We start from the raw sequence: 15,052 nt of genomic DNA, 5'->3' as shown, positions 1-15,052 counted from the left end.
CGGCACTTTCAAGCGCGGGCGGGAGGGCGGACGGCTGGAGAGGCCCGGGCGGTGGCGGCGGCGGCGGCGGCTCGGGGCGCGAGGCGGCGGCGGCCACGCTCCGGCCGGGTCCCCGCTGCTCCAGGCGGCGCCATGGACGAGGCCGTGGGCGACCTGAAGCAGGCGCTGCCCTGCGTGGCCGAGGCGCCGACCGTCCACGTGGAGGTGCACCAGCGGAGCGGCAGGTGAGCCCGGGCGCCGCACCCAAGCGGAGCCGGACGGGCCCGGGGAGGAAGGGGCGCGTGTGCACGTTATCCTCGGACCTGGCGTTTGTCGGGCTGTTCGGTCACCCCAGCCGCCCACCACCTGATCTCTCAGGACCCCAGGCGAACCCCCGTGGTCCGCAGCTTTCAGAGGGGTCTGGGTGTGGCTTGCGTGGGGCAGGCGCCCGGGAGGGTGGACCCTCCCGGGGGCCTGCCTGCCGCCGAGGGGGAGCCCGAGGGGGAGGCCGGCTGGGGCAGTGTGGGAGGTGGGGCGGAGGCAGGTATGGTCCAGAACCTGTCGGCGTCCTGGAAGCCGTCCGAAAGTGTCAAGAGTTTTCCCACGTGAATCACAGGCCTCGGCTTTTGTTAAAATGCGGACTCGGGCTGCAACCCCACGGCTGTGGGAGCTTTGCGCCTTCATTCCTAACAGTAGCAGCGCTAGCGAGAGCTCGCGGCGCACGCCAGGCCTGTGTGTCCGGGCTGATCTTCCGTTGGGGCAGCCCCGGGTGGCAGGAGCTGTTGCTGTGGCCTCTTGGCAGATGGAGGGCAGGGCTTGGCTTGGGGCTGACCCCCAGGTGAGCCCACCTCTGTGCTCTGAAAGGCCTGATTTTGTAGAAGGCACTTGTTACCATCCTGACCTCTGTGTCTTGTGTTCCCAGCACTGCCAAAAAAGAAGATATAAAGCTGAGCGTTAGAAAGCTGCTCAACAGACATAACATTGTGTTTGGTGACTACACGTGGACCGAGTTTGATGATCCTTTTCTGAGCAGAAACGTGCAGTCTGTGTCTATTGTTGACACAGAGTTGAAGGTTAAAGACCCACAGGTGACTAATTCATATTGCCAAGAAATCGCTAATCCATGGTCGAATACAAAGTCAGTGTCATGGGGGCACCAGACTGGCTCATTTAGCAGATCATGCGATCTTGATCATTTAGCAGATCATGCGATCTTGATCCTGGGTTCATAGGTTCAAGGCCCACGTCGGGTGTTGAGTTTACCTTAAAAAAAAAAAAAAAGCCACGTCAGTATCATGGCTGTCTGCTCGCTGCTTTGGTGGTGTGTTGTCAGAAAGTGGTTCGTTTATCTGTTGCTTTGTCTGGGAAGAGCCAGGTGCTGGGAGTGGGCTGGCCCCGGGGTCAGGATGCTCACAGCACAGTAGGGGGACCATTGGGAAAGCAGAACGCAGCGCCGTGGAATGGGCTGTGCTGATGAGGCCTCCGTCCCTGCTCTCTGTCCTTCCAGGCAGCAGATGTCCATGGACCGCTCCACCGGCATAGACTGTAGGAGGCATGGGGGCTGAGGGATGAGATGGGCCTTCCGTGGAGAAGGGCTTCGTCTAGTCTGGCGTGCAGACGGCCTCGCCCACCATCTTTGTGGGAGAGGGTGGGTGTGTTGGGACCTTTTTGTCACTATACAAACAACCCAGTGTCTGATACATCCCCTCTATCCGCATGGCTCGTGTCTTACAAAGAATCAGTTGGGAAGCATTGGTTTGGCCCCAAAATTTTGCTTAGAAGGTGGACCTCTCCTTTCTTATACTGGGACTAACGTTTGTGTCTTTGTCAGTTTTGGGGTATTTTAAAAAAATTCTTTAATGTTTATTTTTGAGAGACAGAGCATGAGCAGGGGAGGGGCCGAGAGAGGGGAAGACCCAGAATCCGAAGCAGGCTCTAGGCTCTGAGTAGTCAGCACAGAGCCCGACGCGGGGCTCGAACCCCCGAATGGTGAGATCATGACCTGAGCCGAAGTCGGACGCTCAACCGACTGAGCCACCCAGGTGCCCCGTGGCTTTGTGACTTTTACCCATCATACTTGATTTTGGACAGCTTGGAGGACGCAGAGGCGCTCTCCACGCTACTGAGGGAGGACAGGTTAACGCAGCCTCAGTGGAGGGCGCTGGGGCCAGCGATTAGACGTTTTAACGTTCTCATCTTTGGCTCTGCCTGTTCACCTAGAGAAATTCATCTTCAGACGTAATTATGTGATTTTGTAGAAGTGCAAGGGCGACTTTCTATATGTTGTTAATAGTAGCTGACAACTCGAAATATCTTGGTTATCCGTCAGTTAGAGGTTGACTAAGCGGATGATACGATCACAGTAAATACGACGTAGCTGTGAAAAAGCAGGAAAGGCACAGTTAGAAAACTGTGTGGTTGAATCCGTTTTTGGTCAAGTACGTGTGGCTGTGTGAGGTTGGATGGGCGACTTTGACAAACTTCACTCTGTATCGTTTGTACGTTTTCACCAACCACGTAATTTTCACGATTACGAAGAACAATAAAGTAGTTTTTTAGTCAGAAGGGGAGAGAGAAACATCTTAAAGAGTTGATACCGAATCTGAATATGATAGGCTTTTTTCCTAATCTACGAACGAGTTTCTAACGTTCTGCATATTCAATTTTTATCTTTGGACTTTACCGGGTAATCGTCATGGCTAGAATTGGGAAGGGAGTTCAGTCTGTGTGGGTTGATTGCTCTCCCTCTCATCACAGCCCATCGACTTGGGTGCCTGCACGATTTCACTTCACGTCTTCCAGCTGAATGAGGGCGGCCCCAGCAGTGAGACTCTGGAGGAGGAGACCGAGAACATAACTGCCGCGAGTCACTGGGTCCTGCCCGCAGGTGCGTGAGCCCTGGCGCCGGGCAGTACGCACCTGGGACACGAGGTCAGGGGTCGGCATGTGGCCTGCTCTCTCCACGGCAGTTAGCTGAGGAGGTTGTACTCATCCATCTGTTTTGTAGGCTTTCGGGGTGTTTTTTTTTCTTGTGGAACAGAGAGCGCATCACAGAAGATAAAAGCAGGGGTCTCCGTTGTGAGGCTGTGTTCCTGCAGGCGGGTCCCTCAGAGATGGTGCTGAGAATCCGGAGGTGCTCTCTCCTTCCCGGTCGGTCACCTGCCGGCCCCTTCCTTCCTCCTGCCTTCTCCGTGCTTCCCTGTGGACTTTGCCTGGGTTCTAGCCGGTGGAGTCCTCAGCGTTTACGTGTGGTGTCGTGACAGCCGGCCCAGACCTGCCTCTGCCCCACCCAAGTGCTGGCTGCTGGGGAGGACGGTGGGGCAGTCTATGTGCTTGTGGGAGAGCTCAGGTCCACAAGAGATAATTGCGCGTGGTCACGTGATGAAAAAGTAACTCCATACTCCATTCGGTTGTCTGTTGAAAGCTGAGTGACTGGCAGTGATTTTGCATCTGTAAAGAAAAATTAAACTTTTAAGAAACAATTCAAAAATTTAACTTCCCGGTAGTGAGACTCTCAGCCTGTGGTGTGTGGTGCGGTGGAGAGCGTCAGTGACTCGGGGCAGACCTCACTGGTCATTGTGGTGCTTCTTTTCCTAAAATTAGGTTTTTGTTTTCCTCTCTCCCAGCTGAATTCCATGGGCTTTGGGACAGCCTGGTATATGATGTGGAAGTCAAATCTCATGTAAGTTGCTGTGCTAATTTTGCAGGAAGTCCCGGCTGTTTGAGTTGGGATCAATATTGTGTTGCCCTCCAGCATCTTGGAGCCCCGTGACTCAAATAGGCTTTTGGGAATTTATGGCTCCTGGCAGCCCGTGTCCCGGGTGTCTGTCCCATGGGGGAGGAAGAGGAGGGTGCAGAATGTAAAGACAGCTTTCACCGGATTGTGCTCTTAATGCACTGGGACCGAGGAGGCAAGGCCAAGGGGCAGACAGAGCAGGTCGGCAGGTCTGAGCGAGCGCCAGCTCGTCTGAGCCCCCTTCAAGGGGAAGGGTCCTGCATGCCGTGGGGGACACTAGAAGTCCATCCCCCACATCACCCGGGCTGCGCGACCACAGTCCTGGCTGTTGTCCTAAGTGAATGTGCTGTGGCTTGCCCGCTGCTGTGTTGTCCCAGAGGTAGGAGCCCACTCATCACCTGCTAAGTCTTGTCCTTTGGCGGGACCCCTGTGTTTGTCTGCATACTTAGAGTAGCAGCAGCCAACCTGGTCTCGTACGTTTGGAGTTTCTTCCAAAACGAAAGCCTGTGAAGCATCCGGCACTCGGCGCCAGCAGTCGCCGAGGGGTGGTCTGGCGCCCGGCCCCTCTCCTCGGGCACGAGCTCCGGCAGCACATCTGGTGGGAACCTTTGCCTTGTCCACACCTCCATCTGCATTTTACCTTTCTTCGCTCAGCTCCTCGATTACGTGATGACAACCTTGCTGTTTTCAGACAAGAACGTCGACAGCAATCTCATCACCTGGAACCGGGTGGTGCTGCTTCACGGTAAGAGCGTGTGGAGTTTTCTTTATTTAACCAGGTAAACCGTGTGAAGTCAGGCTTTTTTACTTGTCCCGCTGACCTTCAAGGGGTTACAGTTCTGTTTTCTGATGCAGCCAGAGCTGTCCTCGAACGTCCCCTCCCTGAGAAGCCACTCTAGCTCACGTTACCCTGGGCATGTGTCACCTGACCCTTCACTCAGCAGCTGCCTGGTCTCTGCCTTGTGACTCTTCTATGTTATTACGAAACTTCTCATATAACTGCCTAATTCCCCCAAGGGATCGCACAGTCCTTAGGGCAGGAACTGCCTCACGTTTTTGTAGTATTCCCAGGGCTTTCGCTTCGTGACCATAAACCGCAGCAGCCCTGCTTCACTGAAATTCTGTCTGAATCTTCTCAGAGGAGAACGTTGGATTTTTTCTGGATGTTCCTGGTTAGAAAGAAATCGAGAGAATGCCCAAATAATAGTGAGGTGGGGGTGATTAGCTTCTGAGACCAGTTAAGACCATACGCTTCTGTGGAGTCTTAAAAATCTTTTATTTTCTGGGGCGCCTGGGTGGCGCAGTCGGTTGGGCGTCCGACTTCAGCCAGGTCACGATCTCGCGGTCCGTGAGTTCGAGCCCCGCGTCGGGCTCTGGGCTGATGGCTCAGAGCCTGGAGCCTGTTTCCGATTCTGTGTCTCCCTCTCTCTCTGCCCCTCCCCCGTTCATGCTCTGTCTCTCTCTGTCCCAAAAATAAATAAACGTTAAAAAAAAAAAAAAAAAAATCTTTTATTTTCTTCTAAGATTGTATTTATTTGTTTTGAGACAGAGCGCACGAGTGGGGGAAGGGCAGAGAGAGAGGGAGAGAGAGAATCCCAAAAAGGCTCCACGCTGTCAGCACAGAGCCCAACTCGGGGTTCAGTCTCACAAACTGTGAGATCTTGGCCTGAGCCGAAATCAAGGTTCAGATGCTTAACCGAACCACCCAGGCACCCCCAACACGGGGCCTTTTAAACCGCAGATAATCTCAGCATATTGTCCTGATACTGGGTTCTGAGCAGACCATCCGTGGGTATTTTGATTAGTGAAATCAAGTATTTCCCGTTTAGAATGGGCTCTATGTTTCTTCTTTAATTATCAAGAATGCACTCAGATCAGATTTGAAGGTGTCTGCATCTTCTGGCAGATGCATTTGTCCCTCTGTGTTGGCGTCTCAGCTGCTGCCAGGCCTCCTGCTCAGTGGCACACGGGGCAAGAAGCTGTACGAGCAGGGCTTCGCCTGCTGCTCTTCTGGTTTAGTGTGGGCTGCCGTGGAAGACGGGGATGCTGTGGGCTGCAGGAATGACAAACGTCAGTGCCTTAAGAATCCAGATGCTTGTCGGGGCGCCTGGGTGGCGCAGTCGGTTAAGCGTCCGACTTCAGCCGGGTCACGATCTCGCGGTCCGTGAGTTCGAGCCCCGCGTCGGGCTCTGGGCTGATGGCTCAGAGCCTGGAGCCTGTTTCCGATTCTGTGTCTCCCTCTCTCTCTGCCCCTCCCCCGTTCATGCTCTGTCTCTCTCTGTCCCCAAAATAAATAAACATTGAAAAAAAAATTAAAAAAAAAAAAAAGAATCCAGATGCTTGTCATGAAAGGTGTTTGACCTTCACGAGGTGACTTAGCGAGTGGGTTTTCTAGAGGACGTGTGGGGACAAGGAGGGTGTCAGCGAAGTTGGAGACCAGGAGATGTGCTCGCTCTGGATGCTGAGGGGACGCACGGGCTGGGGGGGCGATGCTGTGTTGGGGACGTGGAAGCCAAGAGTAGAAACACGGGCCGAGGTCAGACAAGGAGAAAAAGGGAAAGCCTTGGGAAGCATGTTAATATTTTGCAGCATGCACACTGCTAGCCGACTTCTTTGTGGGCTGCCCGGCAGTACTTGGGGTAACAGCATTCGGAGCTCTGAGCCCCACTCCTTGCTGTGTGTGCCGGGGATGATGCAGCTCCCGTTGTTTTAAGGGATTTGTTACCACGCTGACTTAAAAAACACATCTGCTTGGGTTTTGTTACAGGTCCTCCGGGAACTGGAAAAACATCCCTGTGTAAGGCACTAGCCCAGAAATTGACCATCAGACTTTCGAGCAGGTAACTTCTGGTAATTCGAGAAAGGGGAGCAGCAGGACCGGGTCGCTTGCTCTTCATGTGTGACATGGAAGCTGTTTATTTCTTCATAATTTTCCTTTACTAGTAGCTCCCTCTCTCTCAGAGCACATTCACTCCCGTACTGAGCACCGTTCTGAGTTAAGAGTTTCAGTCTTTTACGTTTACGGCGCTTGCTTTCACGATCAGCACGTGCTCTTTGGTGACTGTCCCACGTGTGTGTCAGAATGCAGTCTGCTCTCAGGGCCGGATGCTTGCTGCTCTCGCTGATGGTCTCCCATCCTGTTGCCTGAGAGAGGCATGGCCAAGCTAGGGGGGGATTTGTGTGTTTCTCCTTGAGTTCTGTCTCTCTCGGGGCTTATGATGTCATCGCGTTCAGACACCATTCGGCCGTTATTTTCTCAACGAATTCCCCCTACACACACTCACTTTCTAGGAACAGACCCATTTATTTGCGTGTTCAGCTGTTTGATATTCTCCCCTGGGCCACCAATGTGGCTTTTTTTTCTTTGAGGATTTTAGAATTTTCTGTGTTCCATTTTGGGCAGTTTTCTAAGATGTCAAATCTGCTTTTAATTCAGTGACATTTTCATTTCTGTTTGCAGATTTTTCTTTTCTGGCTGTTCCACTTGGTTCCTTTTATACTTTTCGATTCTCTCCGCATTATCCTCTTGTTAAAACGTTTGAGCCAGTGTGTGGTCACCATTTCACAACTTTCCCTTACTAAGCCCGTCCTTGTTGTCAGTTCCGGGTCTTTCTGTCGACTGGTGTTTCTCCCGGTTTGGGGTCCGTTTCTGCTTGTGCTGTCAGGTGAGTTTTGGTTGAACGCAGACGTTGTTTTTGTCGGGTTTTGTTCTGCTAGGCATTGCATTTGTGATTTAGGGCAACTTTCGAGGTTTGTTTTTAAGCTTTACTGGAAAGGAGTCCAGACTTAATAGTGAAGTGAGGCCCTTCTGGGATCTCACTTGGGCACCCTGAGTGATAGCGGGTACCGTGCATGTTGGCCATTGGGAACTTGAGCTTCCCAGCCTGTGAGCACCAGGAGCCGTGCCCCTCACGGCCCTCCGGCCGATTGCGATTTCCGTATTCACGCACGCCCGAGTGTCAGCAAAGACCCAGAGGGACCCCGTGATGATTCCTGGAGCTTTACTCCTGCGTGTCTGCCTCCCCTCTGGAACTCGGCTCTGCAGCCTACAGCTGCCTCAGGCTCCTCGAACTCTGACCTCTGTGTCCAAGTCAGCGCGGTGGCTGTGCACGTCTTGGGTCCCCTGCAGGGTCGCGGTTGGAAGGCGCTGTAGGCAGAGAGCCAGAGCGCTTGCAGGCTCCCTTGGTCCTGTCTGGGTGACAGTCCTGACGCCTGCTGTCTGGCGCCATTCACGGATGCTGTTGCGATGATTTTGTCTCCTTTTCCGGTTAATTCAGGGGGTTGATCTGAGACTTGTTACTCCAGCGTGTATCCTAGGACGAATACTTTATTTTCTTCCCTTTCGAAAATGTCCCGTGAGTATTTTTGTGTAGGGAAGTTGCTCTTTTTCTACCTGTTATTCTGTGTGAGCAACTTGGTTTTGTCCTGACCTGCCGAGGTGCATCTGTGCCTTGCAGATCTCTTGGAGCCGTTACCTGAAACCTGGACGCCGAAGATGTTCCCGCGAGAAAGAAAACTTCCTGCAGTACCCCCGCCTGGAAACACGCATTTATTTTGTGGCTTAGAAATGCCAGAGAGAAACCTTAGCAAGCCTTTGTTGCTCACCTGATCGAAATGCCTTAGGGTTGATTTTGTTCAGTATTCAACCCAGCCTTTACTCCATTAAGTTGTCTGTCTCTCGCCTCTTCGGTAAACAGGATTAGCGGATAGCCAGTTGCAATTTTTTGAAAGGGGTTGTCTTTCTCGTGTGGACTTTCGAGGCATCGGGGACGGGGCTCGGCTTCCCTTCTGCCTCCGTCTGGCTCCCTGTTTGATTTTAGTCAGAACTAAGTGCGTCCAGGTGTCCCGTGTGCACAGAGGACCAGTGCTGGATTGCAGTCTGTCAGCATATACTGAGGTTGCCATCGGGGCCTCCGGGTGCCCCTCGGCCCTGGGGTCCACAGGAAGTGAGTTTTTGCTGGGAAACAGATTGTCCACTCGCTGGGTTTATGGAGGGAGGAAAACGTTCAGCTCTGGCCAGAAAACGTCTGACGGTTACGTTTTGTTTTGCTACCACGTTACTGCTGGTGACGCTTCTCAGAGCACCTGAGACGTCAGTTACGAGCAGATGAAAAGTGAGAGAGATGTTACTGTTGTTTTGACGCAGAGATGTTTTCCAGTTCAAAACCCTTAGTTTGCTTCAGCTAGGACCGCTGATTGCATGCTGTTAGATTGTCGTAAGTACTGGTGCAGGCTGCTGCACCAGGCCCCGTTGGTAGCTGTGGTGACTTAACCAGTTAGTGGGCCGCGGAGGGATGCTGGGTTAAAGCAGAAGTGTTGCCGCCCCTGGGGGTGCCGTAGGAGCGATTTGGAAGCCACTCGTTGTAACTCTGTTTTATCATCTCAGGTACCGGTACGGCCAATTAATTGAAATAAACAGCCACAGCCTCTTCTCTAAGTGGTTTTCGGAAGTAAGTATCAGCATCGCTTCTGCTTGTCGGCATTGTCAACCATGTAGGTGGACGGCTGTCTCGTAGAGTAGGCAGACTCTCCTCCGAGAGCTTCAGACAGAAGTAGGTAACGTGACAGTAGGGCGGACTCGCGGTCGGAGGGAAGTTCCAGAACTGAGCGGTAACTTGGAAATAGGCCCGAGGGGACCCTCTCCTGGTGGCATCCAGACCTTTAGGTGGGACAGACACTCAGCTTTCTCTGAGGACGGGACCTGCGTTCAGCAGAGGGCTGCATCCTCAGAGAGCACGCCCTCAGGGCTCTGAGCCTCGTTCCTCTGTGTTCCTCTGTCCAAACCGTGGGGCTCGGCCAAGGTGATGTTGCAGGTGCCTCTCAGCACAGGAGAGCTCTGCCCGGGCACCGGTGCAAACAGATCCCTCCAGAGGGTGGTGAGCCAGGACGCGGAGCACCCGTAAGGAGTGCACTTAGCTTGCATCCATGACCCATCTTGTTCCTGGTGGGGCGGATGGCAGGCAAAAGGAAGGAGGGAGGGCGCTGAGGCACCTGTGTGTGCCAGGCGGCTCAGGGCTGAGCCGGCGTGGGCTCGGGCACGCTTCCTGGCACGTGGAGCGGGGCAAGGGGATCGTGTGGGTCGGCCTCTCCCGTGTGGCCCTGGCTCCTTGGATTTAGGGATTTCTGCAGGGGGCCGTCAGGAGGCAATGGGCTTGTGGGGCCACCTGGGGTCATAACGAGGCTGGGCAGGGACGGCAGATGAGGGTGTGCAGCAGGCGGTGTGAAGCGTACAAGTCAACATTAAAGGAGTGTTTTGGTTCCAGAGTGGCAAGCTGGTAACGAAGATGTTCCAGAAGATTCAGGACTTGATTGATGACAGAGATGCGCTGGTATTTGTGCTGATTGATGAGGTAGGCGCAGCTGGACATCACACCCGTGACTGAAGGAAATTGGACCCCTGGCTGAGTCCGTCCTCCATCCGGCGCTCCTGTCACGCAGCCCTCTCCTCCCCGGCGTCCCGCACGTCGAGCTCCTGGCATAGCGGGCTCACGCGTACCCGTTCACTTGTCCCTCGCTTGCTCGGTTGATGCAGCGCATGGCTGCCCCTGGGGTCGGGTGCTGTCCTATCCGACCTGTCGCCCCATCCCCACAGGTGGAGAGCCTCACGGCCGCCCGCAACGCTTGCAGAGCAGGTACCGAGCCGTCAGATGCCATCCGTGTGGTCAACGCTGTCTTAACCCAGATCGATCAGATTAAGAGGTAATGCTGACACGGTGGTCTCACGTGAGAAGCCACAGGGAGGGTGTGAGGTGGCCGCACGCCTCTACCCGTTACTCAGCTCCTCTGAGTGGACACACGGCTGCTGAGTTTCGGCCCTTCTCCCACACCTGAGGCGGTGTATCTGCTAAATGCACCGCTTCGGGGACAGGTGCTTTCACTAAGGTATCGGAAACATAAAGCGAAACTCAAGTGTGCGGAGAAGCGCGTGACCGTGAAACACGGCCGCCCTCCGGCACCGATGCCGGCACCGCCCAGTGTTGGTTGGCGTTGCAGGGCTGGCGATGGACAGGCGAGCGCCCCCCGCGTGCGCTTCATGGGGCCAGATTTCACGTCTCCACAGCCCAGCCTTGGCAGGTCCGGGGCCCATGGTCAGTGTGCTCTGAGCCCGTGCAGCTTTAGGGAGTGACTCCTCGTAACCTGACTCGGTCCGGGCCCCCACCCCCACCCCGGATCGCAGCCCTCGGTGGGTCCCGGGAGCGCTCTCCCACTGGGAGGCTGCCCGGCTGCAGAGCTAGCTTGTCCGCGTGGACTGGTGGGGAACCGAATCGTGCCGTGGGCTGTTTCCCGGGCCTCCCGCAGTACGTTTACGGTTTACAACCTGCTGTGAGGGGCTGTAATTTCCTGAGCCGCAGCTGTTGCTGGCCTGCTTGCTTCCGCCCTGCTCGGGGCCAGCCATGCGCCCCTGTAGCCGCTCCTCCTTCCTCCCTGGGCTCTGCTCCTCAGTCTGGTTTCTGCCCCTCCCTTACCTGAGAGCCATCTGCCCTCCCTGGAATTTTCCGCACCGTCAGACCTCCAGCCACCCTTCCCCTGCCTCCACTCTCCAGACCGCCTAGTTTCTGCTGTCAGCCTCCTTCGCTCTTCTGTTGCTCACCCCTCGCGGGCCGGCGGGTCCACCTAGACTGGGCGTCGGACACTCCCGGGGCACTCACTCAGCCCTGCAGCTCCTGCCTCCAGGGTTCCCGTTGACCCGATGTCCTCACTGTGCAGCCCCCTGCTCGAGCCAGAAGGTGGGGTCCCGGTGCCCCTCCTGTCGCTGGCAGGAGTGGGGGCTCAGGAGGGAACGGAGACGCACGGGTTTCTGGTTGCCCTCACCCCTTCCTGTGCCCTTCACTTCACGCTTCCTGCTCAGGCCCCTCTAGGCCACCCTTCCAGGCCTTCCTTTGTGTGGGTCTGACTCTTTGGGACAAAGCCCGTCCCCAGACAAGAATCCCAGCCGTGTCATCCCTCCGCCCGGACCCCTGTGACCCGCACACTCCCTGCCCCTACCCTCAGTGGTTCACCCTTGCTCACCCCGCACTACACACCTGTTTCCAGACACCGGGTGAAGCTGGCCTTCCTGGGGGCTCCCCAGGCCACACGCTTCCTGCGGCCTGGCCTGTGTGTTGACTCGGGCCCCGGGGGAGCATCGCCACATCCCCCACACCAAGCCCAGAGGCCTGGGAAGCGTGCTCACGGGATGCCTTGTGCCTGCCGTGTGCTGGCCATGCTGGCCGACAGACTGGACCACGGGGCTCTCTTGTCCTTTGGGAGCTAAAGGGGAAGCAGCCCGTAAACAGGATAAATACCTCAGCTCCACGGCGTGGGGGAGTCCCGAGAGCTGCGCGTCGAGTGCTCAGCTGGCTGTGCCCTGGCAGGTCGATGGGGTGCTCAGGGCGCTGCACACAAAGTGAGAGCTCCGGGGGTGCTTGGGTGGCTCAGGCGGTTAAGTGTCTGACTTTTGATACTGGCTCGGGTCGTGGGATCAAGCCCTGCACTGGGCTCCAAGCTGAGCATGGAGCCTGCTTGGGATTCTCATTCTCTCTCTCTCTCTCTCTCTCCCTCCCTCCCTCCCTCCCTCTCTCTCTCTCCCCCCCTCCCCCCCGCCCTGCACATACACACTTTCCCTGTCTCTAGAGATAAAAATAAAATTGGGGGGGGAGGAAGAAAAAAGAAAAAGTGAGAGTTTCGCCATGCCACAGTTGACGGAAGAGAGGGAACAGTCAAGTGGGGGTCTGGGACAACTTGCTGGAAGACAGGAGCAACATCTCCTTGGCGCACTGTGGTGCAGCCAAGAGAGCCTGGTGGGAGTTGGGGGCCCGGCAGGCACTCAGGTGTGGGCCCAGGAGGCCTCCTAGGCCGGGTTTGGGACGTGGGGTGCAGCCGGCTGAGACGCTGGCTGAATTCTGAACCTTCGAGGACGGGGGTGGGGGGTGTGATGGAATCATTGAGGCACCGGCCGACTGGCGCTCACTCCTCTGCCTCCAGGCACTGCAATGTGGTGATTCTGACCACTTCCAACATCACGGAGAGGATCGACGTGGCCTTCGTGGACAGGGCTGACATCAGGCAGTACATCGGACCGCCCTCTGCAGCAGCCATCTTCAAAATCTACCTCTCCTGTCTGGAAGAACTGATGAAGGTACGGGGCATTTTTGCTTCCCACCGGGCTTCTCGTGTGTCCTTAGTCGCCAATTCCGAGATGGGATGAGTTCCTTGAACGTGGTATTAACCATCTTAGGTCGAAAACTGCAGTTGGTGTGTTTTGTAGGTTGAGCTGATAGTTGAAATTATTGGGATGCCTGGGTGGCTCAGTCAGTTGAGCGTCTGACTTGGGCTCAGGTCACGATCTCACGGTTCATGGGTTTGAGCCCTGCATCAGGCTCTGTGCTGACTGCTTGCTCAGAGCCTGGAGCCTGCTTCAGATTCTGTGTCTCCTTCTCTCTCTGCCCCTCCTCCTCTCACGCTTTGTCTCACTCTGTTTCTCAAAAATAAATAAATGTCAAAAAAAAATTTAAAAAAAAAAGAAATTATGGCCACCGACTTTATATTTTTGCTCTTTTAGTGCAAAATGATGATTGTGATCATGTGATCGGTCGATCTGCTGGGAGGGGCGTGGAAACCTGCCGGACACGTCCTAGTTCATAGGGAGACCTGACTGGAGGCCACAGTTCACAGGGATGTCATCTGACTGGAGGTCGCAGTTCACAGGGACGTCCTCCTGACCGGGTTGCCGTTCACAGTGTATCATTAACTACGGCATTAACGTCCCTTCAGTCCCGTGTTCTAGCGAGCAGGGAGCACAACGGCAGTGGGCGAGGTGGCACGCTCCCAGTGGGCCTGGTGTAAACCACTCTAGGCAGAACCTGGGTGCTAGGAGTCCAGGGCACTGGGCACAGCAGGCCCGAGGCAGGCAGTCCCTTCCCCCAGGGGAGCGTTCCTGAACCCTCATTCTGGGAGGTAGGCAGTAACCAAGCCAACCGACGGACGGGGATTTACGTGCTGATCGTTGGCATGACGTTGTCGTAACAGGATGGCGGGGGTGGGATCGACCCCCAGCCCGGCGCCACAGAGCTTCGGCGGGGATCACACAGCCCCCGACGGGGATGGGAGGGCTGGTCTGGCGTGTGCACCCCGTCCCACTTTGCTGCGGCACGGAGAGAAGTGGCGGCCCCGGGGAGCCTTGACCTGAGGTCCCCAGGTGAGCTCCGGAAAGTGTTGGTGCCGAGAAGTCAGCGTGATGGGATCCCGACGGTGGTCACGCTCCTACTTGTGCTGCGCATCCGGGAGATGTTTCGCCGGTTAACGTACGAACTTTTTCTAGAAGCTGAGCGTGTGGGACAGGGGTTTCTCAACTGGTTTGCAGGAAGTTAAGCCATTCCGATGACGGAGTGGAAATTTGGCCAGTCCTGAAGGCTGTCGGCCTGTGCCTGGCCCACTCCGTCAGGAGCCCGCGGTTGTCGCGTGCACCCGGAGGGGCAGCGGGGGGCAGTCCCGGGGAGGCTGCAGGGACCCAGGGAAGCTCAGGAAGGTGAGAACACTCCTGGCATAAACCCTGTTGCTTAAATTTACTCACAGCCTTCACCAGACCTCCAAAACGTGCGGACAAAGCTGTTTGTTCTCCGTTCTCTCCTGGCCCCTAAGTCAGAGCAGTTCGCGTTAGAAGTCGTTCAGTGCTGGTCCCTGGGCGCCCTGTCAGGTGCCGCTTCTTGGCAGAGTGCCTCCCGTGTACAGCCACGTGGCTCACAAGGGAATGAAGTCCAGATCCAGGGTCAGGCTGTGCCACCTGCCACGCAACGGTCTTGTCTTTAAAAACAAAAAATGAAGGGGCGCGCCTGCGCGGCTCAGGTCATGATCTCATGGTTTGTGGGTTCGAGCCCCGCGTTGGGCTCTGTGCTGTCGGCTTGGAGCCCGGAGCCTCCTTCGGATTCTGTGTGTCTGTCTGTCTGTCTGTCTCTCTCTCTTTCCCTCTCCCTCTCCCTCAAATAAATACTTAAAAAAAAAAAAAAAAATGGAGACCCTCCTTGAAAGGCAGGCCAAGTCCTGCCTCCTGAGCTCGACTCTGCTTCCCTGGATTGTGATACGCCTTTGAAACCCAATACCGGGCTGGCCTCAGCCCCTCCCGAGTCCCTCTCTGCCCTGACACGTAGTGAAGACACGTCTTGATCAAAAAGCACAGAAGAGGCTGGGTCCCCGCTAGTCTCCGAGACGTGTCCCGTCACCCGTATTCTCACCTGCGTTCTGAAGTGAAGCGGGGACGTGCGTGTGAGCGAGAGGGGAGCGGCCTGCGTCCTGGCGTGGCCGTGCTTGCCTTTCTGGGGGAGGCGTTGTTTCTGAGAAAGGGGCTGTCTGTCCCGTGGC

At 55.7% G+C, this 15,052-nt stretch overlaps 2 protein-coding genes across 3 annotated transcripts in view; one reads left to right on the top strand and one right to left on the bottom strand.

Moving 5' to 3' along the window:
- The first annotated feature begins 26 nt into the window (after window positions 1–26).
- LOC123579352 (pachytene checkpoint protein 2 homolog) lies at window positions 27–13,040 on the top strand. Of its 2 annotated transcripts, XM_045443292.1 has the most exons (10): window positions 27–224; window positions 902–1,067; window positions 2,737–2,866; window positions 3,606–3,661; window positions 4,370–4,460; window positions 6,483–6,555; window positions 9,102–9,165; window positions 9,979–10,065; window positions 10,308–10,414; window positions 12,680–13,040. In XM_045443292.1, exons 1-10 carry the CDS (start codon window positions 133–135, stop codon window positions 12,900–12,902), a joined length of 1,089 nt encoding a protein of 362 aa, XP_045299248.1. In that variant the 5' UTR covers window positions 27–132; the 3' UTR covers window positions 12,903–13,040. The 2 variants fall into 2 exon arrangements, with proteins under 2 accessions (XP_045299248.1, XP_045299254.1); XM_045443298.1 differs by lacking the exon at window positions 12,680–13,040 and having other exon boundaries at window positions 39–224; window positions 10,308–10,418.
- Window positions 13,041–14,134: 1,094 nt separating this feature from the next.
- LOC123584053 (bromodomain-containing protein 9-like) overlaps window positions 14,135–15,052 on the bottom strand; it is a 15,236-nt gene continuing 14,318 nt past the window's right edge. The window contains 2 exon segments of the mRNA XM_045451475.1: window positions 14,135–14,194; window positions 14,926–14,932. Of these exon segments, the coding sequence (XP_045307431.1) occupies window positions 14,135–14,194; window positions 14,926–14,932 (67 nt within the window).

The sequence above is a fragment of the Leopardus geoffroyi genome, chromosome A1, assembly GCF_018350155.1.
Source record: "Leopardus geoffroyi isolate Oge1 chromosome A1, O.geoffroyi_Oge1_pat1.0, whole genome shotgun sequence".
In the NCBI taxonomy this organism is placed as follows: domain Eukaryota; kingdom Metazoa; phylum Chordata; class Mammalia; order Carnivora; family Felidae; genus Leopardus; species Leopardus geoffroyi.
This window is presented reverse-complemented; position numbering and strand designations above follow the sequence as displayed.

Coding starts and splice junctions, on each gene's coding strand:
- LOC123579352 (XM_045443292.1), top strand. CDS start 133: ATGGACGAGGCCGTGGGCGACCTGAAGCAGGCGCTGCCCTGCGTGGCC. Junction 225..901: donor GTGCACCAGCGGAGCGGCAG/GTGAGCCCGGGC, acceptor TTGTGTTCCCAG/CACTGCCAAAAAAGAAGATA. Junction 4,461..6,482: donor CCGGGTGGTGCTGCTTCACG/GTAAGAGCGTGT, acceptor GTTTTGTTACAG/GTCCTCCGGGAACTGGAAAA.